The sequence below is a fragment of the Callionymus lyra genome, chromosome 3, assembly GCF_982586985.1.
Source record: "Callionymus lyra chromosome 3, fCalLyr1.hap1.1, whole genome shotgun sequence".
Classification (NCBI taxonomy): domain Eukaryota; kingdom Metazoa; phylum Chordata; class Actinopteri; order Syngnathiformes; family Callionymidae; genus Callionymus; species Callionymus lyra.
The window spans coordinates 26054246-26080381 of NC_141820.1; the positions used below are offsets into that span (position 1 = coordinate 26054246).

General features: G+C 38.9%; 1 protein-coding gene across 1 annotated transcript in view; it reads left to right on the forward strand.

Moving 5' to 3' along the window:
* Nucleotides 1-26136, forward strand: part of snd1 (staphylococcal nuclease and tudor domain containing 1) — a 123156-nt gene that overhangs the window by 11970 nt on the left and 85050 nt on the right. The window contains exons 9-17 of the mRNA XM_087787301.1: nt 327-433; nt 565-655; nt 3589-3693; nt 10646-10747; nt 15671-15771; nt 17024-17134; nt 18208-18280; nt 21600-21741; nt 25015-25124. Coding sequence (XP_087643427.1) covers nt 327-433; nt 565-655; nt 3589-3693; nt 10646-10747; nt 15671-15771; nt 17024-17134; nt 18208-18280; nt 21600-21741; nt 25015-25124 — 942 coding nt within the window. The remainder of the gene's footprint in view (nt 1-326; nt 434-564; nt 656-3588; nt 3694-10645; nt 10748-15670; nt 15772-17023; nt 17135-18207; nt 18281-21599; nt 21742-25014; nt 25125-26136) is intronic.

Sequence of the window (26136 nt, forward strand, 5' to 3'; positions counted from 1 at the left end):
AACAAACATATTATAAAGGCCACTAGATTAAGTTTAATTCTTTTTTTGTACTTTTAACCAAGTTACTATTAATGAATCTTTTTTTTTTGTTTTACCATTTGCGAAGCAACAATTGTGAGTCAGTTAGTGAGTCATTTCCCCCAGAAAATTTCTCACAATTAAATGAACAATGGAACATCTCGGTTCATTACTCCCCTTTATTTATTTATTTATTTATTTAAATGATGTTCTTAACTGTGGAATTTGTTTTCAATAGTTTAGTTTCCCAAAAACTCAAGTATTACCAGATGTTTAATTAACAAGTTATCACCACTTTCTTTCTCCAGAATGGAAACATCACAGAGCTGCTGCTCAAGGAAGGTTTCGCCCGCTGCGTGGACTGGTCGATGGCAGTCTACACACAAGGAGCTGATAAACTGCGAGCTGCTGAAAGGTCCGTCTGACTTGAACACAACTTTGGGTTATTCCAAAAAAAAATCGATCTTTGTAACAAAAGAGCATTAAATTGTCCACCATTATCTTATTATCTTGTCTATATTAAAAATGATGATTTGTTTTATTTAGATCCGCTAAAGAACGCAAAGTCAGAATCTGGAAGGACTATGTAGCACCCACTGCAAACCTGGACGTGAAGGACCGACAATTTGTTGCCAAGGTACAGTTTCATTATACAATTTCTGTGCCGTTCATCTTTAAACATATTATAAAGTAAGGAAAGGCAGTTGAATCATTTGTGACACAAATGATAGCCTTCCTGTGACTTTCTTTCAAAAGCAAAATATTATCAGAGTAGTCTGTGACAATCTAAGCTGGGGGACTTGCTTGGATTGTCCCGATGGGTGTGTGTCCTAGTTGCTTTTTCTTTTTGTAAATGTTAAACTCTTTGTGCAATAAATGTCCATAATTTTGCTATAGAGGTGTTGATTTAGGAAAGAAAGGGGGTTCGTCATTAAACCAATGTCCAAAGATTGCTTGCATGAAATGAAACGCGCTTGTAGCAAGTTGACGAAAGTCCACATTTGAACACTCAAGGGTTCTTGTCCTGTCATTTCTTGACCGCTCTTATCGTCATGACATGAATTCTGCACTCTAGTGACATCCACTCATCAGTTCCATCGTGGACATTGACATCAGCAGCGGCGTCCGCTGCCCTCATGTACTCGTCCACTCTGCTTTTCACTTTTCATTAGATGAGTGATGGATGGAGAGCAGGTTCAATTCCCATAAGTCAGTCATGCTGACGTCGCGACCGACTCTTTCTTCTCCCATCACCAGTGGTATGGGGGAAGCTGATCTAGTGCTCTTCCCAAAAGTCTTCCATGCTTTGCCCTTCCTTTCCCCCCCGGGGATCTCTCCCGCTGAGTAATGACGGATGTAAAGTGACATGGTGTAAACCCTGAGCTGACCCTGTTACAGGATGGTCACAGACTCTGCCACAGATGTTTGGTGTATTAGAAAACTGATGAAAACACAAACAATTTAACAGTCAATAAGGGACTACAACTCTATATACATCAACCAAAATGTTCTATTGAGCAGCGGAGCATTAATTGTAAAGCAATAAAGGGAACTTGTGAAGTGCTCAACTCACTTAATTCCGAATCCATCCCAATGTCTACAACACCCCCTCCGTCTTATCCCTCTTTATCTCCCGTCCTCTCCCGATACCCCACCTCTCTTCTTCCGCTTTTCGTGTCTCACTTTTTATCTCCTGCTCAATCTTAATTTAAACAATAACTCGGCAACAACACATTCATCATTCTGACAATTTTAGTAGAGCACAACAATATTAATAAAACCTGTCTGCAAGTAGGGTCTTTTTTTTTCTTTTTTCTTTTAATGCTCATCTCTGCTGTGGGCAGCAGAAAACACTCTGTGCTGCGTGCCCAAAGAACGACTCCACCCACCGAGCCTGCAAATGTTAACACTCTCCACTCTCTCAATGCCCTCGTGGGAACAGATGAGACCATGTAGTTTAGTCTAGACACACACTAATTAAAATATCGCCTGAAATGATGTGGCCCGTTGGTGTTTTATTTTTATGGATTTTAATTAACGTCGGGAAGCCTTTTAGAACGGGTTTGATGGTATCTTGCGTACTAGATTCTGTTTTTTATTTAAAAAAAAAGTTTTCATCATGTTATTCGCAGTCTTTGAATAAAAAGACAAATGGCACAGAATTGTAAACGTTTCTCTTTGTGTCAATAACTAGAAATGGCTTTAAAGTGGTGTCCAAGTTTTAAAAAAAGCTTTCATATATTCAAACGCATTAAAACATTTTCTTACGTCTGCACTAATGTTTGTCATCATCGCATCCAACCCTGAACTCGGGGAGGTTTCCTCCTCCAGTTTGTGCAGCGTCTGTAATTGTTTGAGAGGAAATGATGTGACAAGAATATGATGTGAAACTGCCTGCCTTAATGGATCTGACTAGCAGCACGATCCCTGAGCACATCCCAAATTATCCTCTGACTCATTCTGGACATTGCAGATGTCATGTCTGGCGCTAACAGAAGGTGGCAGTAGATGCCTACCTCTGGAGTAGCTGTGAGTCATGATGGTTGTTTGTCTCCTCAAAGCTCGCCTCTTATGGCTGCTACTTTGGAAAGACTTTTTGCTCCATTTTTTTTTTTTTACTGGCTGTCCTCCATGTTGCTCTCATCTCAGTAGTATCACATGCACACACACGCTTCATGGCGTTGCTGTTTTTTTTGTCTGTCCGTCAGCGTGATGATCAACTCTCCTCCACTTGTCTCCTCAGTAGCCCTCCTATAGGGTATAATTTGAAGTCTGTTGGCTGATTTTGTTTTGATGTCCTGATTATTCACCCCATGAACCTCACAGTCTTTCTCTTCAGACTCTTTGTGAGAGAAAATCAAATATAAATTTGTATTGTCCTCACATTTGCTGCCTTGTATAATAGGAGGCATTTGTTGGTGTATGCATTTGCATGTGGGGCTGCTCGCTTCAGTCTATCATACGGCCTACTTAAAACTGAGTTTGGATGCCTCTTCCACTTCACTCGCATCATACCCCAAATCTGTCTTCTCACTCGGGTGGATTATCGCAATGAACCCTTTACACACTTCATTATTTTTGCCTCCAGATGTTTCTTCTTGATCAGCTGGAGTACTCCCAAACAGACTGCTCTGTCTAGGTGATCGCTGCTCATATTTAATGGAAGGGTTTCGCTTAGTTTGGAGCAAAAAAGTTTTCTTTTTAGAGTGCAAGAAAAATGAAACCTGTCGACCGAACTCGGAATGCGACTGTGAAGTGAACCACCTTTTGTGTCATTTAGTTAATGGAAAAAACAGTATAAATCAAAGTAAATCTTTGAATGAAAAGAGGTTAAGGAAATATTCAATTAAGGGTCAGAGTGACCCAAGTAAAAAACACAAATGAGTCTGGAGCCTTTTCTTTTGACCTTTTATTCTATGCCCTTTCTCCTAACACATTTTTTTCCGTTTATTAATTCTACCTCGCTTCAGTTTTAAAGTGTGCTAAATATGTAACTTTTCTTGGTAGCTGCCCCTCCCAGGGTGTCTTGTGTGAAATCACTGGGCCCATTCCATTCCATTTCTCTTGCAGGTAATGCAGGTGGTCAACGCTGACGCCATGGTGGTGAAACTGAACTCTGGTGATTACAAAACCATCCATTTGTCCAGCATCCGACCCCCTAGGAATGAAGGAGAGGTAAGAGCTTGAGCCACCCTTTTTTTTTCTCTACCATTTTCTTTGCTTAAACTTTCTTTGCGTTAGACCACAAGTCCTGAATCCTTCTTGGCTTTTTAAAAAGGATCTAAATCTACGCCATTTCTACCTCTCGGAGCAGATTCTCTAGAAAAAAAGCTCGTCCTTGCGTTCCTCACTGTCCGACCTGTAACCACTTGGTGGCGCCCCTGTACTTGGCTCTCATGCAACAAAGCGTTGAGACGCCCTCACACACCCAGTATATGCAGCACTGCAGCGTGAGGTGGACGACCGGTTTTATTTTTTCCTTCGCCGTCTTCTCCCTACCTCCTTTTCCTGAGACGTGTTTAGATCCTGCCCAAATCAAACATGGAGGGATTATCGTATGGACGAATTGGTCATTCTACCAAACTGAAATCAAAGGCTTGTGAATTACATTATGCCTTTTTACACCGTACTGTGAATATAAATAACACTTTTTAAGTCAATTCAAAGAAAGTAGACCGTTTCCTTGCACTTAACGTATTCATCTAAAATCTAATTTCTGAAGTTTTAATCCCATTTTTTTTTTAAATATCCCATTGCATTTAAGAGCTTTCTCAATTCCCTAACAGTTTAAATAACACTTAAGATAAGAGAAAAATGGGTTCCAGCATATCATAATGGGTGAGAGTGGCAGGGAAAAACTTCTGTTTAACAGGCAGAACCAGACTTGAACGGTCTTCTGCTTTGATCGGCAGGAAGGGAGAAAAAGGTCAACGGGAAGAAGGAACTGGGATAGAGGAAGAATATGTTTACATGTTTATTTAAAAATAAATAAAAAATCATGATTCATGACCGTCCTGCAGTTGTATTGCTAGCATGATAAGCAAAATTACATCAGATGAAACGTTTTTCTTTTTTAGCTGGACCCAATACCTGGGTTGGATTATTTTTTCATACCCGAAGACAAACACATGTTGCACTCTGAGCTTAGAGGCAGAACATATTTAACTAATTTATAGATGTCCCTTTTAAATCAGATAAACTTCTTTTGAATCTTGGGTTTGCCTCTAAATAAATCCTTTCTCTAGTGACAGTCAATACCAGTTAGGTGAGATCGGACCTGTCACTCAATGGCAAAATCATGGGTGAAACGCTCACTTAAGGCCATCCATGGAACGATAAAAAACGGAAATTGCTTTTTGCTTGCAAATGTTTTTCTATCAAGGCAGCAATGATAAAATGGCAGCTTCATTCTCAATATGATGGACATGTCATTGTACCTTTGGGTCAAGTGACTGAGAGGTCTCTGCGGATGTGACATCCTCTCGTCCAACACTGTCACCAGCGAGCCACCTTTACCCAAACCACAGCGTCACAAAGCCTCAGAAGGGTAGTGTACACAGACGAGACGCCATAGTGAATATCGGCAAATGGTTTTGTGTGGTTTGTGCGCATGAATAGAAATGTGTCTGTCTGGATGAAATCTCTGTTACCATCGTGACAGACGAGGCTCGGTGTCTGCAGGATTTCTTTTGTACAAGTTGTCATTAGCTCCGTGCGCACTGTTTGAGGATGCTTTCTGCAAGCGAGTCGATGTGTTTGTTTCTGCTTGTGCGCCGTTTGCGGTTACTGAGGTCAGATGCAGTGTAGCTGTGCTCTGATGTACTGTGACAGTTGGTACCAACCCAACTCTTCTACTGCCTTTTCTACATGCCACTTAACCGTTTCTCCTTGCTTCCATTGACTGACTGCTGCGACACAATCACGATGTTTATGAGCTAAATGCTCCATTATCAAATCCAACAAGAGTGGATTGTGAGTGGTTTGACACAATGAATGCCAGTCATTTATTTATTTGTTAATCTTACTCAAGTCTTTATCCCAGCTGTTAGTTTCATATGTATCTTGTGGTGTACTAACAAGTTAATAATACCCATCTCTGCCTTTACAACACCACATGTAGGCTTGAAAATATTACTAGTGACGATGTATGTAACATTTTGACTTGGTTATTATCTCATATTTTCTGTAATGCTTGGATCACTTGTGTGGTAGAAATCTATAGCTGTTTTTTTTTTCATCGATACTCTTCTTTATATGAAGTATTAAGATACTTTTTAAAGTCACCAAGAGATTAAGGGGAGAATCTGACACAACATATGAGGCCTAATTTGTTTTGCAAACATATGTACGGACAAAAAATGGATATGGCCAAAGAGTTTGCTTTAAAGTAACACTTCATTAAAGTAGCATCTTGGTCCTTTAACTCCAAAATAATTATTATATATTATAATATATTGCTTGAACTCTTTCAAGGTTCATCATATCTAAAAGATAATAAACCTCCTGAAAGAGATTTAAGAGGGTAGTTTGAGTCTTGTTCTGTGTCTTTGATCATGTTTAAGTCTCACACTTAAACATGAAAAAAACAACTAATGTTACGGTAATTATACTTTAGTATTGGGAACCTTTTCAAGTCCTATCAGATCAACGAAAACACTTTTGAAATAGGAAATATCAATCAGCAGAAAACCTGAATAATAAAAGGCGAAGAGCAAAAGTTTAAGGTTAATTGAAACGGCACACTGATGTAATTATACTCGTTGCTGTTTTATGGCTGTGTCATGTTTTTATTTATTTATTTTATTAATGGTAATAATAAAATCTAACTGGTGCCTGTAAACGGAGCCAGTATCCCCCAATCTCTACCCGACTCCCCATGTTTTTGCTGGGTTATGTTCAGCTTGGGAGTTAAGACCGGATTTATTGTCCTCTGGTCCTCCCTCTTTTTCCTCATTATCTGTTTCCTCTATTTTGTGTAGCAGGATCAGCACAGCATCAATAGTCACGATGGATGTCGGTGCATCTTGGTGACTAACACGCTTCATATGAAATCATTTTTAGCGTCCGCGCTCTGATAATAGTCGCACATCAGTGCCGTATTTGTTCCTCTTGCGGCGTGATTCATGCGTTCGTTTCCATAATTTAAAGACTCGTAAGGATTCTTGTGATGGACTACGATGAGGGGTCAAATAACTGCACTTATGTAAGGCAACACAATAAAAAAGACTTGACTACACACTACTTCACAAAGCCCTGCCTACTCCTCCAGCCTCTGCAGGCGAGTGTTTTTGTTTGCACTAGTCTGTGTTTTTATGACTTACTCTGCAAATTTAACTTGGAAATTTCACAATCTCCAGGAAGAACTCCAATTTATCTTTCTGCAAAAGACGAGCATTATTAAGTAACAGTAAACAGTAAAATTTCAATTAACATCTGCGTTTGATCCTATATTTAGATCAAACGCAGATTTGATCTAAAGTTGTATTTTTACATTGATCTTTTTATAACCAGGGGTTTGCATGCCGTAGTGGAAGTAAATGCTTCATTAATCAAATGAATAAAGTAACAAAAAAAAAGGATTCCAGGGTTATGATTATCTCCTCTCAAGCTTGCCAGCACAAGTTTCTACCCAGTCAGACCCTTGCAGCGCCACTGTACATTCCAGCTTGTGTCTTAACTCTGCTCAAGTCATAGATGATTCCTCAGCAGTAGAGGGTAATGTGGAATGAAGGAAATTTACCCCAAATAGAACAGAACTCCCCCTGAGGGCAGTGAGAACAAACTGCAGTTATGAGGTCATGGTTAAGACATCAAAGTGACTCTGCTCTTTACGCAAAGATCTCATGACGGAAGTTTCCTTAAACACTGTGCTAAAAATGACAGTGATGCAGATGTATGTTGCTTCTGTAAACGGATGATACCGTCAACATAAATGTGTCATTTTGAAAGTATTCTTCATTGCTTTTATATAAGATTAGGTGACAATTACAGATATTTTTATTTTCATACTTTAAGTCTTTGGATTTGCAGTACAGCTAAAAGTTCAGAGACACTTTCTGGGCTCATTGTTTTTGCAATTTTTCGAACTCACAGATCTAAGTTTCTTCAAGTAATGACGGCCACTCCTTTCTCTTTACTTTAAAATTAACTCTAAGGGAGTCTCATAGGAATGAATCGGCCTGATTTATGCACAACACAACTGATGGTCCCGACCCCATTAATAAGGCAAAAAGATTCCACTAGGTATGCATGAAAAGCCACACCTGTTCAGGTGACTACTACTATTTTAAAGGTCTTCAGGTAGCGATCATCAGAGAAATGTGGCTACTTAAAATAGAATATAAGGGCTAATTCAGAATCTATCTCCGTACATTGTTTGTAGAAATCAGTGTACAAGCGTTGTGTTTTCCAGGTTAGGCATTAAGTATCCACAAATAAACTTCAAAAAAAGGAACTAATTCAGATGAATGGAAAGCAAATTTGTAGAGATTTTGTTGTGAGAAAAACCAAAAGGCAAAGCTTTGTACTTTAGGATTAAAAAAGCGAGACTGATATCACATTCTGTCTGGACATTTCGGTGTCCTTGTTTAATGAAAATAAATGTTGTCCGGCCCAGTCTTATGGAGTTTGACACCCTTGCTCTTGGAACCAGAACAGTAGCTTTTTCTTGGCTGGAGGGATTTCTGTAGAACATCCAAAAGTATCTTATCAACCCTGAGAACAAAGTGCCGTGTCACCGCTTCCTCTCATCAGCGTACACGACAAGTGTCTCGTAACCATAAAGGACGCGATGCTTGGTTTAAACCTCAATGATTTAGAAATTAGTGCGGCGCCAAGACCGCTGTTCCATCACTATGATGTTTGGGATAAAACTTTGACTTTGTAATCAAAAGCGTTTTGGCGTACAAGCTTAATCATGGCACCTGCTTGCAATTATCCAGCGAGGACACAATCAAGCGACATAATGTGCCTCCGCTCTTCAAAATGACTCATGCTACACAGCGGAAAAATATTCCAACTGAAAAAAAAAAAACCCATAAGAAATGTGCACACTTTGCAACTAAGTTTGGAAGGAGGAAATTATTCTGCAATCATCCGGATGCATCCAATTCTATTACACATTTAGCATTCCAGTAAAAAAAAAGCCTCTGCAGCTCTTAAATATTTATGAAATTATGTTTCAATTCAATAGCAAAAGGTTCAGACCCCAGACTGGTCTTTCAAAGGTTTTTTTTTCTTTTCATTTATTTCACTCGAGTTAACATCGTCTTTGCGACTCTTTCTTCTGTAAGTGGCAGGTTCAACGCATCATCTTACATTCTCTCTCCATATATTCCACCCAGGTCTTGTTGAAGGTGTGGGGGGGGCAGTCGTACCTTTTGTCCTCCTCCACTGTTTCTCGACTCCATGTGCCTAATTGGCATAGAGTGCTGACATTTACACGCTTTGCCCTCAGCTGCATGGTTCACTTTTCACCATGAAACACCTTATTAGTTCAGACTGATTGTCCCTTTTTTTTTTTTTCAATCTTTCTGTTAGAATTCTACACTCCACCCCTCTGGAAAAAACAGCATTAACAATCAAAAATTCTCCAAGAAAAGAACAGAATGTCAACCGGATGTCATAAGTCCCGGCGATGCATTCAAACCCATCCTATGTAATGCAGTTTCTTAATGGTTCTTAAAGGCCCTGTAATTCTGACAGCACTTAAGGGTATTAGAGACCCCAACAATAAGCCCCGGCTGACACGAAATGGAGGCCAGTCGTACTTGGCCGAGCCATGCACATTTCCGCTGGCCATGTGTGAGATTAACTCACCTCAGAGCTTTATGCAGTGCTGACTCCATGACTGAAATTGTACTGTGACAGGGGCAAAAGAGTCGCAAAGGAGGGAAAACATGAAAAGCTATTAAACTCAAACGTTACTGGGTTTTCTTCAAAGTTAAAGGAGCCCATGTTTTCCATTCAATTGGAATATAAAACGTATCCATCATGGATGGTGACTCAATACGTGAAGGCGCAAATTATTCTTATCGAGGACAAATGACCACTTGTCAATCAACCGAGTTGTCGATGGGTAATGGCTGGTTCGCACAACGCGTATCACAGTATATCCACCGTGTTTAAAGGTTTAGCTGGATTTTAGTGTTAATGCATCTTGACAAAAATGTGATGTGTTTATATAAAACTAGAAAAGCACAAGTGGAGGCAAAAGAGCTAACTTCAAATGGTTATATAAAATGTTCTTTTTTGTGATATAAAGCAACTTTCATGATTCAAACATTGTGATGGTTCAGGGTAAAAAGCAATAACCCCATTGGGAATTGAACCCGGGATGCTGAGTCTACTCACAGCGTTGCAACAACAAGAGTATTGTTAATGATGGCTTTGCACGATCAAAGAAATCTCAAAACTATTATCTAGTAACCCAAAGAAACAGAGTTGAATAAATCAATAAATCAAGAATAACTTGAAAGTTGAAAAAATATTGATTGTATGCCATTTCATAAAGTTTTCAGTTTTTCTCCTGCTTCCTTCCTAAATCAATATGGATCTTCAATATTTCCAGCACTCTTTGCTAAGATAGTTAAACAATATATAACTTTATTTTGGCTCTGAATGAAAGACGATTTCAAATCAGGCTCGTAAAAGTTTGCTACCAGCCTGATTTGGATTAGTTGTTTTCCCCCAATGTTACGAATGCACCTGCCACTCACCATGTCTGAGATGGTTTCTTCATTGCCAGTGTCCTCTTGAAAATTCAAATTGGTTCCATTTGTGGAGCTCCCCTCATAGAGTGTTGTGTGTGTATTATGGGAAGTATTTTGGTGTGCAGCTGTGTAGTAATTATCGTACACATCGCAGTGTCAGTTTCTTCCACGTCTGGTTTTTAACATTGAGATTATTTTTTGTTAACTGGTGGTCATTCGTTTTTGCTGTGCCTAGTTTTACCTTCAATAGTTTATTTCTTCTTCACTTTTGTCAATTTCTTTAGCGGTGATTTTTGTTTAAATATTTGTACAAACACTGTTATCATGTGTTACACGCAGAGCAATTTTATCCAACTCTGAAGTTTGTATCATACATTTCTGTTAAATATGTCATTTTTTTTCATGTTTTTATCCAGGAAAAGAACAAAGACAAAGATAAACGCTTCCGTCCACTCTATGACATCCCCTACATGTTTGAAGCCCGCGAGTTCCTGAGAAAGAAGCTGATCGGAAAGAAGGTACTTTTATGTCACACAATGTTTGTCGCCTTACATCCACACATAATGACACTATATTGACGTATTCAAGAATGTAACTTAAATTAACATGTTCCTACTTGGTAACAAGTATTTGATGAAAACTCTTCAATTGGGATGAGACATGAACATACTATGAATTTACTTATTTATGTATGTGGGATTGTTTGGAACGCATTTTACAGCATTTATTTTTTTGTCCAAATACTTCTTGATAAAGGCAAACATGAAGGCTTGTTTTGAAGTGAAGCCCACTAAAAGAAACAAAGACACAAATCAGGCACCTTTACAAATGTAAACACCTGGTGAGCTTGTGAGCAGCTCCATGACTTCCCCTTCTATCCGTCATGTGTATTGTAGTTACTCAGGTGTAGACAGCAGGAAGCTTGGTGTCAGCCCCAAGAATGCACTCTTTAAACAAGCACTGTTGATTTTCTTCTTCCGTTTGGAACGATCTACTGGGTAGCGGCGCCTCGGGGCTCCCTTGATTTCAACAAATCCAGCGCAGGACGGGACTGAAGAGCCCTCGGCACATCTGTTTCTCCATTGATTGAATTTAAAGGAGTCTCTGATTAACAATCCCTCGTCACATCCCATTCCAAACGGGTATTTTGAGTTGGTCGGGGAACAACACAGGCTTGTTCTTGAATCATAATTATGTATTATACATTTGTTTTGTCTTTCGGGTACTTGTTACTAATTAGAGTCTACAATCCTTATCCTTAATTAATAAAGTAGAACAACTATAAGGAGGTGAATGTCTCAAAATACAGAAAACAGTTCTAAGCACTTGTACATGTCACTAAAAAAGGCTAAAGGCGTCAGAAGTTTTGTTTTTGTCAATGAATGTACTCTGGCCGTAAGAAATGAGAACAAAACAATTGCATTTGCGTCTCTGGAAACTCCATTCAGATTTCGGTTACCAGAACAATTGTCTTCGAGAGATGGAGCAAACTCACTCATTAGTCTATCATTTGTTAATTGTTCACGATTGTTTAAGTGTTTCCGGGTAAATGAGGAAACACACACCCACTCATAGCCAAAAGTTCCTGGTGCCGCTGAGAAGAACCGAAAGTGTTATTTTATCTTCTGTTCCCAGTGGCTTTTACAGTCCTTTTTTAATCATCCTCATTAACGTTCCTTCAGTGGCGGAAACATTAGCCGTGAGCTGCCTCTTTGTGCTTCATTTCCAGAAAAGTGAACAATATTGTTTTATTTGTTGTTTCGAGTTTGAGGAGAAAATAATAAGCCAAAAAGTTGTGGTTCATTGGGTTCATAGACGCATCAATGTTATGACAAGAGTTTAGAGCGAGTGTTTTATAATGTGGTGATGGATAATGGAAATGGGATGTGCAAAGCTCTATTATTATCAGGCCTATTGATGAGGATTAATGGAGATTTTTGACTGAAATGATGCCTCAGTCTGCTACACATAAACGCACACGGCTCTGAACATGGTGGAGTATCCACAGCATCAGGACTGCTGAGAACAGCTCCTTGATAATGTCTGGCTTCCAATATTTATTGGCAGATATAATTTTCACACTTGAGGCTTATTTTAAAATGTGTGTTACCTTGGCCTAGTTGAGTTTGATGCAGGTAAGTGCATAAGCAAATCCAAAGTGAAGCTGACCTACTTACTGTCAGTCTGCATCGCTGAGGTGTCATTTTACAGATGTGACTAAACTGGTGCTATCCTGCTCATTTCATGACGTTCACATTATTATTTTCAATTTTTCGTTTCCCATCTAATCTGACTGATGCATTTTATTGTGTTTTCCATCTTCTGAAGCTATGGCTCTACTGTCAGTTTTGAAGGCCTGTCATTTGTTTACTTTTTATTACGTGAATAATGTCGCAACATGTTGTAATGAGGTTAATTTAACAACGTTACAGACTGGTTTGCCATGGGACAGAATTAACCTTTGAAACACACTGGCATCCTCTGAATGGAAAGTCATTGCCAAGGTTTACATTACTCTCACTGTCCTCTGGCATAAAACTGTAAAATGGTGCTTCTCTATGGGAGTATAATGATACTGCAAGTGTTTCCCCGATATTCCTAAAATATTAGTTTGCTGGGAAATAAAGTTGGTTTTTTGCCTGTCAATTTTGATATGCCTTTTGCTATAAGTAATTGTAAAATGAATTCCTTTTATTGTTATAATTTGCGTAAAAGAATTGGCTGATTAGAAAATGTTCAAGGCATTTATTAGGACTATTAATGTACGTTTTCTTTTAACTTTTTCACTGTTACAAACTGGAACAACAGTCATGGTTGGTTGATTGATCCCAAACAGGACATTTGTACAAGAAACTTTCTTTCCTGCTTTGCTATTGATAGTCTTAGGCAGCAAATATTTTGTATGAAAATATCATCATTGTAGCTTTGAAATATCAAGTAATATCAAGTTTCATCTTGAGGCAGGCATTGGTCTTTTGTGTGTTTCCGTCAAGCTAGTATAGCTTGCTTGTATAGGGTTCGTACAACAGGTCCCCACATCTCTGTCCTATTGGGTGTCCCATTTTTAGGGTGTTTATTAGATGGGGTATCACGCTGACATGCTGTTGTTGATACCCAACTTCTCAGCTTCTTTGCATTTATATCTCTCTCTACCCTTCTTCATATCCCTACATGTATTGAAATGGCAGAGGCTGCACAGTGACATAATCCCGAAAAGCTTGATTTGGCTAACTTTATAAGTAGTGCTTCTTGTGCGCCTGGGTCTCAGCCTCAGCAGAAAAAAAAGTCCAATGAAAATGTTGCATTAAGCCACTTATCAGAGTTGAGCACATTCAGCTAATCCTGCAATGCTCAAAGTGTCTCCTGTTATACAGCTGCTTTTGTAGTACCGTTAGATTTGCCTTCTCATTGCTGTGCATCCGAGCGTGCATTCTGTGACGGGGCAATGTATGGAATTTGAGAATATTGTAAAGAGCAGATATTTGACTACATGCTTTGCACCTAGCCTAAACATTTTGAGCTATTATTAGTCTACTTCTCCTGGGTTGTCCATCTATGTCCATTTTTAAAAGTACTTTTTTACCCCATTAATGTGTTTGTTGAGTCAATAAATTGACTTGAAGTTTTATCTTACACAAACGTATTCCATCCACTGTTCAAAATCCAACATGTGTGAGACTATATTTATACATTTTTCGATTCATATACTATGATTTTGCAATACCGTGTTTTTCTATTGCATTTTTACATTTTTATTTTTAAAAAACGCCTCATAGAAAATATTCACGTTTATTGATTGAGACTTTTTAAATATTTTTAGTAATGGGTGCAGTTTTTATTTTCATTTGTGTGACCCCCCTTATACCAAGGGATGTTTCTTAAATAAGCCTTTGTGTTTTAGCCGTTAATTCCATATTCCCAAAAATGTATCTTCAGTTCCTCAAAAGAGTTTGTTTGCTTCATGAGTACAAAGGTTACCTTTAATTTTAAAAACGACACGCACGTAATTTCCATTTCGATCGGCTGTACTTCAACCTTCCTCCTATAGCATGTCTTAAAGATGGCTTTGGCTTATCAGTGCGTCGGTTTGATGGTCCGTGGAGAATGGAACTCGAATTGCTTTAATCCAACAACGCCTAGTCAAGTTTATAATCTGTCTCCTTGTTTAATCGAGAAGACTCCCACTCCCGCTCTGGTCCAACTTAATGGCATCTACTAAAACATTTTGTTGAGCATGACTAGCTATTTTCTTGAATGCTTGACACATTTTCTCTATAATAATAGTCCTTGCCGGCTCTTTTTATACATTACATTTATACTCGCCTGGCAGGCACCATGCATATATACTGCATTACCGTGGTCTATTGCTTTAGCAATTAAAGTAAAAAGACATTAGTATACGTGTCTCTCAAGAAGGTTGTTATTTATAAGCAGGCATGGATGCCGAGGCTTTGAAATCAGAAACTTTTATTGCCGATGTTAACACAACATAACATTTTTTTTAAATGGTGGCATTACAGAATAAACAAGTAAATGTCCCTCACGTGTTTTTGCACCTCAACTCCTCTCTTTGCACTTCTAACAGCTGACCAATAACAACAGTCTGTGTCATGACTATACCTTGAATTGTCTACTATATTATGTCGTCGTTAACCCTCGTCTTAGGAAAAACAAGGGTTACCGCAAACGCATTTGTTTTCGGCCCACTGGGTCACCTTGACCCTGAGATGACCCAAAGGTTAATGGCGTATCATGTTGTGTAGATTGAATGATTGTCATCACTAACTGAAGACGCCCTAACAGTCCTGTTATATGGTGGACCTTCAGTCTTGTTTTGAGTCTCGCTCCATGTCCTTGTGGTCGTCCTGTGATGCGCTTCCTCTCTCTTTGACCCACTTTCTCCTGCGCGACTCATATCTGCGCCCCCTCCTAACTTGCCTGACAGGGGCGTCGCTCCTAAACTGCCTACTTTGTGTGCAGCTGCATTCCTGCTGTTGGCACCGTCACAGTGTGTCTGGCCCGGGGAGCAGGCTTTCCCCATCACACGCCTGTATATGTGCGTTGACACTGTGCTGATTGACAAAATGGCATCTTCAGGGCCGGTTGGGTGGCGACGTGTCCCCTGGGGAGCTGGGTAGGGGGGTGGGGGGGGGGGGCACATAGTGTGCTGCCATTTGTGTCCTGTCTCTGTGTTTGTACGTCCTGGTCCTCTTGGGAGTTCTACAGTTCTGGCTGATGTGATTCACTCTGACTAGAGGTGACCTTGAAAACTTATTGCAGCGCACACACACACACACACACACATGCACGCACACACACATGCACACAGGAGTCAAAACATCCTCAACATTAATTATAAGCAGATCTGCTGTTGCCATCATGTTGTTTCTGCTGCGTGTAGGGATTTCTGTGTCAACTTTTTTCTTCTATTATAAACACAGGTCAACGTGACGGTGGACTACATCAGAGCAGCTACTGGTCCAGGTGAAAGCACCCCCGCCTTCTCTGAACGCACCTGTGCCACGGTCACCATCGGGGGCATGTAAGTAAAAAAACACTGCAGCTACAATTTAAAAAAAAAAAAAAATCCTGTTTCAATAAAATCTCATGGTTTCAATAATAAGTAAGTAAGTAATTCGTATTTATATAGCGCTTTTCCAGACCAGGGTCACAAAGCGCTTAAACAATCAAAACGATACTCAAAAAGTATATACCTTAAAGGTCAAGATAATACTGAGAACAACACAGAGTTCTAGAAAATCAAGGAAAAGCCTGAACAAATAAAAATGTTTTAAGATGTTTCTTAAAGGAGTCACTAATGGGTTTTTACTTTCTTTTAATAAACTACGTTTTTCCTTTTAAAATTTTAACATCCCATTTTATTATTTAAAAATTAGATATTGTTTTGTTATAATGTGTTGTTATTATGCCCTTTTTTATATACTGTACATAAAACATGAATAAAAGAAATGGCCAAGTATGTACAGACACTGATGTTTGAAAGGTGATAATATGTAGTTAATTACATTGTAGTAATACTCTCATCCTTGTTTTTAAAATGTAAACTACAAAGGCATACATTTTTATTTTAAACTTTAGATTGTTCTTAAATAGACCAATCAACTTTTTTTTTGTTTACTGGTTGGTTATATAAAACTTCACTAAGTGCATAAATGTGTTACTCCTAAATACAAAATTATATTTTTCACCGACTCACAAACTCTTAAAATAAGAACAGTTTCACACTAAAATTTACGGTACTATGAGTCGAGCTTCACTGTGTGCATGTTCAAAAATAAGTGGTCTCACTATTTGCGGTGGCAAAATGAGTGTTATTGACCGGCACGAGAGTTACTCGACAATGGGTTACATAGTTTGTCGCCTACTATTTTTTTTCTCCAATTCATTTTGCAGCCCTAGATCTAGACCCATATGTTCCTCTTTCCATCACCCAAAGTGTGTTTAAACTAAAGAGAACTTGTTTATCTCCTTCAGTTAAAGTGGATGCTAAATGTCGTCATTGTGAGGACAGACACGGTGTCCAACCACAATTTAAACTTTGCAGCAGCTCTTTTTTTTTTTTCATAACCTTTTCAAAATCTCCACATGACAGGGGGAACCTTATTAGCTCTGTAGTGGACGCCGATCGTATTGAGTCTTTTTAGACGTTTTTTGTCCGTAACATTTTCAACTTGCTCTGTTAAAGAGCTCGCCATTATGGATTGGTTGGGGGGGGGATTTGTCTGGGGTGTTGGTCAATTACGCCCTCATGTTTTTTTTTGTTCTCTCTGCAGTAACATCGCAGAGGCTCTGGTCAGTAAAGGACTGGCTACGGTCATCAGATACAGACAGGATGACGACCAGCGCTCCTCCCACTACGACGAGCTGCTCGCCGCAGAGGCACGGTGAGGATCATTCTGCCACGCACTGCTACACACAACACCCCTTTTTTAGCTGCTGTACATGGCGGATACTTGGTTCTAGATCCATTTAAAAGGGAGTCGACTGAGTACCAAAGAATGCAAAGACCACATAGTAAGCAGTATCACACATGAGATAATTTACGGATTGATAATTTGCCCTGTTGAAGAACATTTTTTGCCAGATTCATTCAGCTCCTTTATATTTGTACGAATACTTTCATGTGATGAATCGTATCAGCACAATGCTACATAGAACTCCATGGCTTAGTGTCTTGCTCAGGATCACAACTACTTGTATACATCTGGAGCTAAACCAGCAACCCCTCTAGCTACAACCCCACTAATCTACACCTCTAAACTATGCCCCCCCCCCTTGTTATTTTTGTCATCATATTTTTCCCTATCAGATCCTTATTATTGCAACATTGTTCCGATTCTGTCCTCCTTTGGCCCTCTTCACTCCTCCCATCCCGGCCCCCTTCTTTCTCGCTCTCTTCATCTGTCCCTGGTGGGGTCTTATTAGAGTTGATGAGGAGGTTTCTGTCTATAGCGGAGGTTTTATTTTTAGTTCTGACTGCCCTCAAGGAAGCTCCTCCTGGCGATTCAGTGCACACTTGCATGTGCGCATAAATGCACAGGCTTTATCCTTCACTTGCCAGAGGGGGCGTTATCCCTCCAGAGGTCATCTTCATGTCTTACTGTCCTCCAGGCTTTTTCAGGCAGTGATCACCAGCTCCAGTCATCATTGTTAAAGCTCTGGACTGCTCTTAGGGAGCAACTCATGCCTCTCCATTTCACCTTCTTCTAACCGTTCTTCTGCATTCGCCCCATTCATATAAAAAGATAGAGTCCCCAAGTGAAGAAAAGTATCTTACCATGGTGGTTCCAGCTGAGTCTTAACAGCAGATACATGAACTTCTTGACCACACAAGCCTCATTGGCTGCCCCTCCCGCATAAAAAACCCGGTCTTTTTAATGCCCCATTCTGTTAAGCAAACACATGGATGATTTTGTTTTGAAGTGAAATGGAAATGACGTTAAATACTTGATTGCAGGGCGATCAAGAATGGAAAGGGACTGCACAGCAAGAAGGAAATTCCAATTCACAGAGTGGCTGATATCTCTGGTGTAAGTACTTTTATTTATTTATTTTTACAAAATGTCAACATCATTCTCAAAACCATTGTTTTAGATTGACTGGAAACATCCGATTCCAACATTTATTGGATAGAAAAATGTCTTATTTTTAGACAAAAAGGAGCCCTAAATACTACCAACCCCATTAAGAGATCTTCCGTTCTAGAGCATGATGGTCGGAACAGCCGTGTTTCTCAGAACATGCGTGATTTTGTGTGTGTGCACCTGACCATGCTAAAGGCATTATTGACCTCATTAAACCTGATTTGACGCACCCACCGATGGAAAATGAAGCCCCTGAAAGTCTCATAAGCAGTCTTGGTGTTTATGAACTCATGGCGGCACTTTAGAGCCTTCCAACTTAATGTACCAACACAGCCGTGTTGGCACTTTCATCTGATTTTCTTTTTTTTTTTTAAGCCGTTTTCTCTAAGTATCAACAAAGCGGTAAATGAGTGAAGAGATAAAATGAAAGCAATTTGATGTAAAATGACACAAAATGATGCAGAAACACGGATGAACAACAATATTGATCCACTTTACTCAATTCCCAAGCAATCTTTATTCAATTGTTAAACATACGGACAATAGTTACTGTAATCAAGAGAAAAGATTTTAAAAAGCCTGTCGCAGGCAGACAGACTGACGAGACCTCACTTGTTAGAGCATTTACAGAACAAAGAAAGTGAGATCAGTGGTTGGAAACAAAGGAAATGTAATGAAGTGGCAATTACAGAAGAACTTGTATCTCCAACCCTCAATTGAAGTGATTGACGCATTCTGTCATTAAGATACTTCCTACCGTGTTTTCTCTTTTCTGACATGCCAAGTTAACCTCAGCTCAGGTGTTTTGTGTCTTTCCAGACATGCACAACGCGTGTATACACTTATCACAATGAAGTCTAAACTTGATGGCATTTTCAAAGTGAAGAGGCCAGAAGCAGCTCTTACTTTCCCAACTGATAATCACATATGCAGCTCTTTATGTTGCCCAGCCACCTCTTTTACATTTTAGTAATCCACTAGATGGTCTGCTCTGAACGACTCAGAATTGAACTTTGGAAACATTAGTGCCTCATTGTCTCGCTTGCTTGAGCTCTCGTGTAGTGCTTGTCGACTCAAGAGGGACATTTGCTTAAATTAATGGGATTCTTGTTCTTTTTCGGTCTGTTCATTTAAAAGTGGCTGAATCATATGTAGATGGAATACAGTATTATGTGCCAGGTTTTTACCCTCTTATTTGTTTCTTTCCTGGCTCATGTCATACTGTAAATGTATAAAATTAATAATTAATAACTTTTTACATTTCAAATACTACGCAAAAGCACAGTCAATACACATTTTCTGAAATGACATGTCATGAGTCTGACATATGATGGCTAATGGCCAGTTCACTGTCCAAAGACAGAAACGTTTCTTGGCATAATACCTTGGTAAATTATGACCTTCATATTGGACAGTAAAAAAAAATATTGATCACAGGAATGTCGTGATGCAAGAATGAAAGTGATTTACTAGGTTTCACTCTTTTTACCCTTTGTTGAAAGTCAGTGAGTTCAAAGAAATTGCATGTGTTTTGTATGAAAAGAACAATGAGAAATAATCCTTTGAATGGCGAAAGTGTTTCTGAGTAAAGTCCTTTATAAAAGATAAAAATTATAAAATAGACTTGCAGTACACCTTTACTTAATTGAAAGTCAAAAGCGGTTAACATCTTGATGTAAAAAATATTTATCAGCTTAGTTTCTTTCATTTTAAATATGTAGAATGAAACCACGTGGTCCCAGAGATTATGTCAATATTCTTGTTTCCATATGAGGTTAAAGTGTTTTTTTGGGGTTGTCCAGGTAGCATTGAACAAACCCATGAACATAGTTGCTTGCACCAATCCTACCTTTTATTGTTTTCATCATTCAAGATCTTAAAGTTAAATTCACCACTTCCCTTTCTAGTCAATTTTGAATCTTAGAAACTAGGTTAATAGTAAGAATTTGCCTCTCAGCTGTAGAGATTGAAAGCACATGCACATGAGATCTGTTCTCACAAGGAATGTTGGAAGTCCTAACATTTATCCTGCTGTGCTTTGTGTTCATCTTATCACGAGCATCTGTAAATTAAATAACCTCGAATATCCTCGTGCATGTGTACAAGTGTAACTCCACGGCCATACCCCACACTCCAAAGTACACGCTTACATCAACCTCCTGCAGTCGGTCTGTTGACAGAGATTATGTACATTTTAGTGGGATGCAATCAAAAATAGCGGCGATACAAATGTGTGATGTAGGAGCTAAACGGAGGTAGTGGGAGGAGAGTGTTTAAAGTACTTGACTCACCTCGTACCTCCAAAGGTTGCATAATCAAGTCCTCTCCCCTCACAGGCTCCTTTTTTACTGCACCAAGTTAGACTTCACAGCCCACTCGCACACTGCAGGTCCTGTAAATCTGTTTTTGTGGACTGCAGGATGTTTGCTAATGGAGCCTCCCATTCATGTGGGTGGAGTTCATGCGACAAGGACCCTTCGCTCACTATGTCAAGTGTTTGACTCCCACTGCTGACTTGTGTTTGTGTACACCACGATAAAGGACGTTCATCTCTGCCTACTTAACTGGCTTCTGATGGAAGTTGTTTAAAAAGCAAAGAGTGCTCACTTTGCATGTTTAACGCCAAATTATTAGTATTTATTCCCCTTGGGAACCAGGAACCAGATGGCTTGGGCTGAAGAACACAGTTAATCCATGAAATGGTTGCTTCTTAATTGAGGTTTATGATGGAATAACATTTTGAGATTATATATTTGGAAACATTTGAAAACCATGTAAAGAACAATACTTGCAACTAATATGATTATAGGGAAAGCTTTCTCATGCTTAAGTTACAAATAACAAGATAAAATAAACAAATAATGACTTAATTTTAGCTTCCTGTAAGTTTAAAATACAATTATTTAGAGTTTATCTTAGATACAAGACCCCTATGTGTCTCGCCTAATGTTTATCTCAAATGAAAACCGATTAAAAGTCATCTTGTAATGGTGACCTAAAAATATGCCAATGTTTAGGATAATATATGGAACGAAGATTATGGATGTCAACAATTATACAGAGAGATTTCCAATAAAAGTTAGACTGATGTTAACGGAAAGGAACGCAGAGATAATAACGATTGTGCCTTCAAGATTGACAATATTGCGGTCCGACTCGAACTTCCTGTCACAGTTCGGTACACATACTCATTTTTCGGGACTCTATTCTTTTTTAAAAAAGGTCCAGAATCTTTGAACAAAGTTGTTTTTCCTCTTCCTACCAGGACACCCAGAAGGCCAAACAGTTCCTTCCATTCCTTCAGAGGGCAGGTCGCTCGGAAGCAATAGTAGAATACGTCTTCAGTGGCTCCCGCTTGAAGCTCTACATGCCTAAAGAAACCTGTCTCATCACCTTTCTCCTTGCTGGTGAGTAACTTCTATTCTACTTGCTAAAGTCACAGGTAAATTAAAAATAAGTGGTACAAATTTTAAGCTCCTTTACTGTGTGTTCAAAGACAAAACATTCGAGTCATGAGATACAAAAAGGTTATAATTGGTCTTGTTCAAATATCTTGTCTCGGATCAATAAAAAGGACATTTTAAATCCTTGAAGTCTTGACACAGAATGAATACTACTTTATTTGCCAACTCTTCATTGTTGATTGGTTTTTTTTTATTAGTACATTTTCTGTCGGAAATTAAACGGCATTACTTAAGCCATTACATTTCCACTTCCACAAACTCAATTTGTTTTCAATCATGCGAGACTTTGAGTCACTCTCTTTCAGTTTTTCAATTTAATATTATTTTACTGCCATCTGCTTATTATAAAAAAGTTAATACATGGTGAAATCTTTTTCACATTTAAGACTGAAAAGAAAACAACGTAGAAAGCTTATCATTTATAATCTGCATCAGTAGGAAAAATAGATTTAAGTCGCAAGGGACTAGAAGTAGTATTGTAATGTTTGTCTTAAGCTGTCCTGAACAAAGTTGTTATTGGGGCATTTAATCAATGATCGATGAGGAGAATGAAGTATGTTGCAGCAGAGGAAAGATCCTTCAAATAACTACTGGTTTTCCTCTGCATTATTCTGGTATACTGGCACCTTTGCCAAGCCTAACAGCTTACATTGACTAGTTTTTCCCATATTCAATTTTGCACTATACAAACCACTTAACTGTTTGACATGTCAGAGAGATCTACTCTTTGTATGTGTCTTTTCAATGGTTGTACAATCATGGCACGACAGCAGCTCCACTGCCTAATATAAAGATGTGTTGACATGCAGCTTCATTCTCTTTCACACATTTAGCTCGATTCCTGTGAACTGCTGGAACATTCTGTTCCTGTTTTCAGCTCGAGTGCTTTTATTGAGAGGACATTTCTTAAGCTATATGAGAGAAATGGGATTTGTTGAAGAAACAAAAACCCGGTAGTGAGCCATTGTTTTACAAAGCCAGAGTGCTCTCCAGGTCGGGAAGTTTCTTTTTTTCCAGGCAGCCTTTGTTTCATTCTTACCTCTCGCACTAGGACACACTTGTAGAAATGTTCAAAAAGAACACAATTTAATTCTGAAAGGAAATGGGAGGATATTGAATTGTATTCGGCTTTGTGACGAAGACAAAGAAAGCTCCGTGTGTGCATTAAAAAAACAGAAGAATTATGGTTATTGATAACTGCCACTGGCGTTCAATCGAACCCAATGATTGATGTCTTTGGGGACCTGACATGTAACACAAAGACCCTCAGGCCAGTTAAAGCAACAACATGATCCTGTGCTGTTTGTCAGCAACGATCAGTTCATGTCCTGTAGGTCCCTTGGAGCAAACGAGGTGGTGGATTTTATGCACTGTGACCCAGATGTTTATCCCGGTCAGCTGTGCAAAGAATTGCAGGTCAAAATGTGTTAGCGAAGTTGTTTCCCGGCTTTGTTGAAATGCCGTAGATACACTGGGATGATATCGAGACCAACCGCGAGAGCCAAAGGTCAGTGAAGGGGAAATATCTCTGAGTCGCCACCTTAATATCCAAGTGATGACCTCTTACTTTTTACGCTACGGAGAGAGGGACCAAACACAGAACTGAAATATATTTTTGAAAGGAAATTAAACCAAACAGAACCTCTAACCCGCCAGAGTTCTACTATAATAGTTCAGCTGGGAGATCCATTTTTTCAATATATTTGAGGTGAAAAATGGCTATGGGGTCCGACTTATAACTTTCTTGCATACCTAATAAATGCTATATAAAATATAAGCAAATTCTTTTCTTAAGCAATAGTGTTTTTATGTATTTTTCTGTACAAGTATGTTTAATAAGCACTAATGATAATGTATAATATTCCTTTCAGCCTTCAAGAACTTTTATAGGACCTGAAATCCTGGATCCAATGATCTTAAATATGTTCATTTCAAATTACTAAATATCCCCAAGGGTTTCCCCCTATCAAGAAAAACCATACACTGTGTAAAAGCGGTGAACTGTGGCCACCAAACCAAATTCCTCTGCACAAAAGTCAGGAAACGGCAGCAATCTTTGGAAATTCTGATGAGAAGAGTTTCATTAAGAGTTTGTTAAGTGAGTCACAGTGATTTGTATTCGGGTAGAAGACTAGTTGGGGATGTTTCACTTATTAATTGGCAGGAAAAAGTTATTTTATAGGTTGGTAAAAACTTACAAAGAAACCTCAAAGAAATGTTTAACCAACAGATGATTTGATATCTTTAGAAAAAGACACAAAAGAACACTTGCATTTTGGATAATTCCGCAGCCATTATATCTTGATTAAACTAGATAGTGATAATGCAACATTTTCATACAAAAATATGTTTAAAAACCTACCATGATATACTTTATTTGAGGAGGACAATGTTTTTTAAAGGCTTGTAATTCTTACAAGACATTTCTATCAGACAAACCACTAGCAGTTGTTAAACTAATGTTTCCATTCATGGTTTTGTATTTTGTTTAATGTTTTTTGGGTATGTTTTCGTCTACTTTGCCAGCTCTGTCTAAGCCTTTTGAGACCTTGCACTGTACCATCAATATAATTAAAGTGGTCTTTGTGTAGTACATTCCTGAGTCGTCTTTTTGAGGATTATGGCGAACAAGCGCAGCTCTTATCTGAGCTCCGGCCAACCCAAGCACGGGCTCAAATATCTCCCTCTCTGCAATTACTTTGCTCGACTTTTTTTTTTTTTTTTTTTGCCAACAGTGTGCACTATTTCCCCTCCCTTTCATCTCTGTGATGGCTTCTCATTTTATTTTATTTTTTTTTGCTTCCATCACATCTCTCAATTCTGGCTTCCTTCTAGCCATAGTGTCCTCAGTCTGATCTGGGACATGTGCCGGCCTGCTATTAATATTTTCAAATGATCTCGGACTCGCTGTGTCTTCCTACTGTTCCTTTTGCTCTCTATGGATCTCAAGTTCTCATCCATTTGGATGAATTAATTAAAGCGAGCGCACAAAATGAATATGAAAAGTAGAGAAAAGTATCTTGAGGTGACTTATGGAAGCAGATTTATCTACCACTTAGAGGTGAAAGTTGTTTCACACTGATTAAAACAAGGTTGTCCTCACACAGCCATAACGTATACGTGACATAAAAGTCAGAATTTCTTGTTTTTAGAATAGTTTTGTATGTTTGTCCTTAAGTGAGCTACTGTCACAACGTTGAATGTTCCTTCTTCTAGGCATCGAATGTCCCCGTAGTTCCAGGAATACGCCAGGGGGTGTGCAGGTGGCCGAGCCCTTCAGCGACGAGGCTATGCTGTTCACCAAAGAACTGGTGATGCAAAGAGAAGTAAGTCGCTTATTATCACCCCTTGTATCTTTGTACCTGCTGCAATATTCTCATTCGACATCCACAGATGGCATTTACACGTTAAAAAATCCATTTTTAACTGCAAAAAGACAGTGCACAAACATGGTTGAACACACACAGAAACCATGCCAATTCACAGAAAGCTCACCTGATAGTGGATCAGTGCATTTCAGCTTCAGAGAACTCCCCACTGTGTGCCTGTTCATTCACATGCTAATAGGTTTTATGGGAAGCAGTGAATGGACCAAAGCCATGATGGAAGTAGCTATAATCCTGCCACCACTTATCCAGGCCACACACTCGCTCTTTTGGTTCCACTTTCCATAAGATCCATTTGCGCTGGCTTTATTGTCGTCTTGTATTAAATTGTCATGTTAATGTCAGTGGTGGTCAGTGGGTTAGGTGAAAGGATGTTTCGGCCTGTGAAAAATGTAGCGGGGATAATACAGACGGGAGTTAATGGCTCGCTAAACACTACACTGTCAATACAAACGGCTACAAAGGTGTTTTGCGATTAAATAATGATTGACAGACTCATCTTTTTAAGGGAAATTGTCCCCTTGTCCAATTGTCGCACGTCCCGTAGTCCTTGGATGTGATTACGTAGATCTGATGGTTTGATCGATATCAATAGCTGTCGATTCAAAAGATGAAGGCTTTATTATTTCTGGTTGTCTGGGATTTTTCACTGGCGGCAGTTTTCAAAATCTTTTCTCAAGTATTGTTAAAATTGTTTATAACTTGGGTATATTATGCTTGTGTTGCTGTTTTTGACAAGTTTTACACTCGAAGTTAGGGGTTGTTGCCAACAGGGGTGCTATAAAATTGATACACCCTGTATATGGAATTTTATATATTTTCCCCCACTGCATTGATATTCAACAGCAATGTATCAATATTGGATTATACAGTATATCCAATCCAATTCTCATTTTCTTGGTGGCGGCTTTCAAATCACTTTAACATTTAAAAAAAATGTTTTCTTTTATGG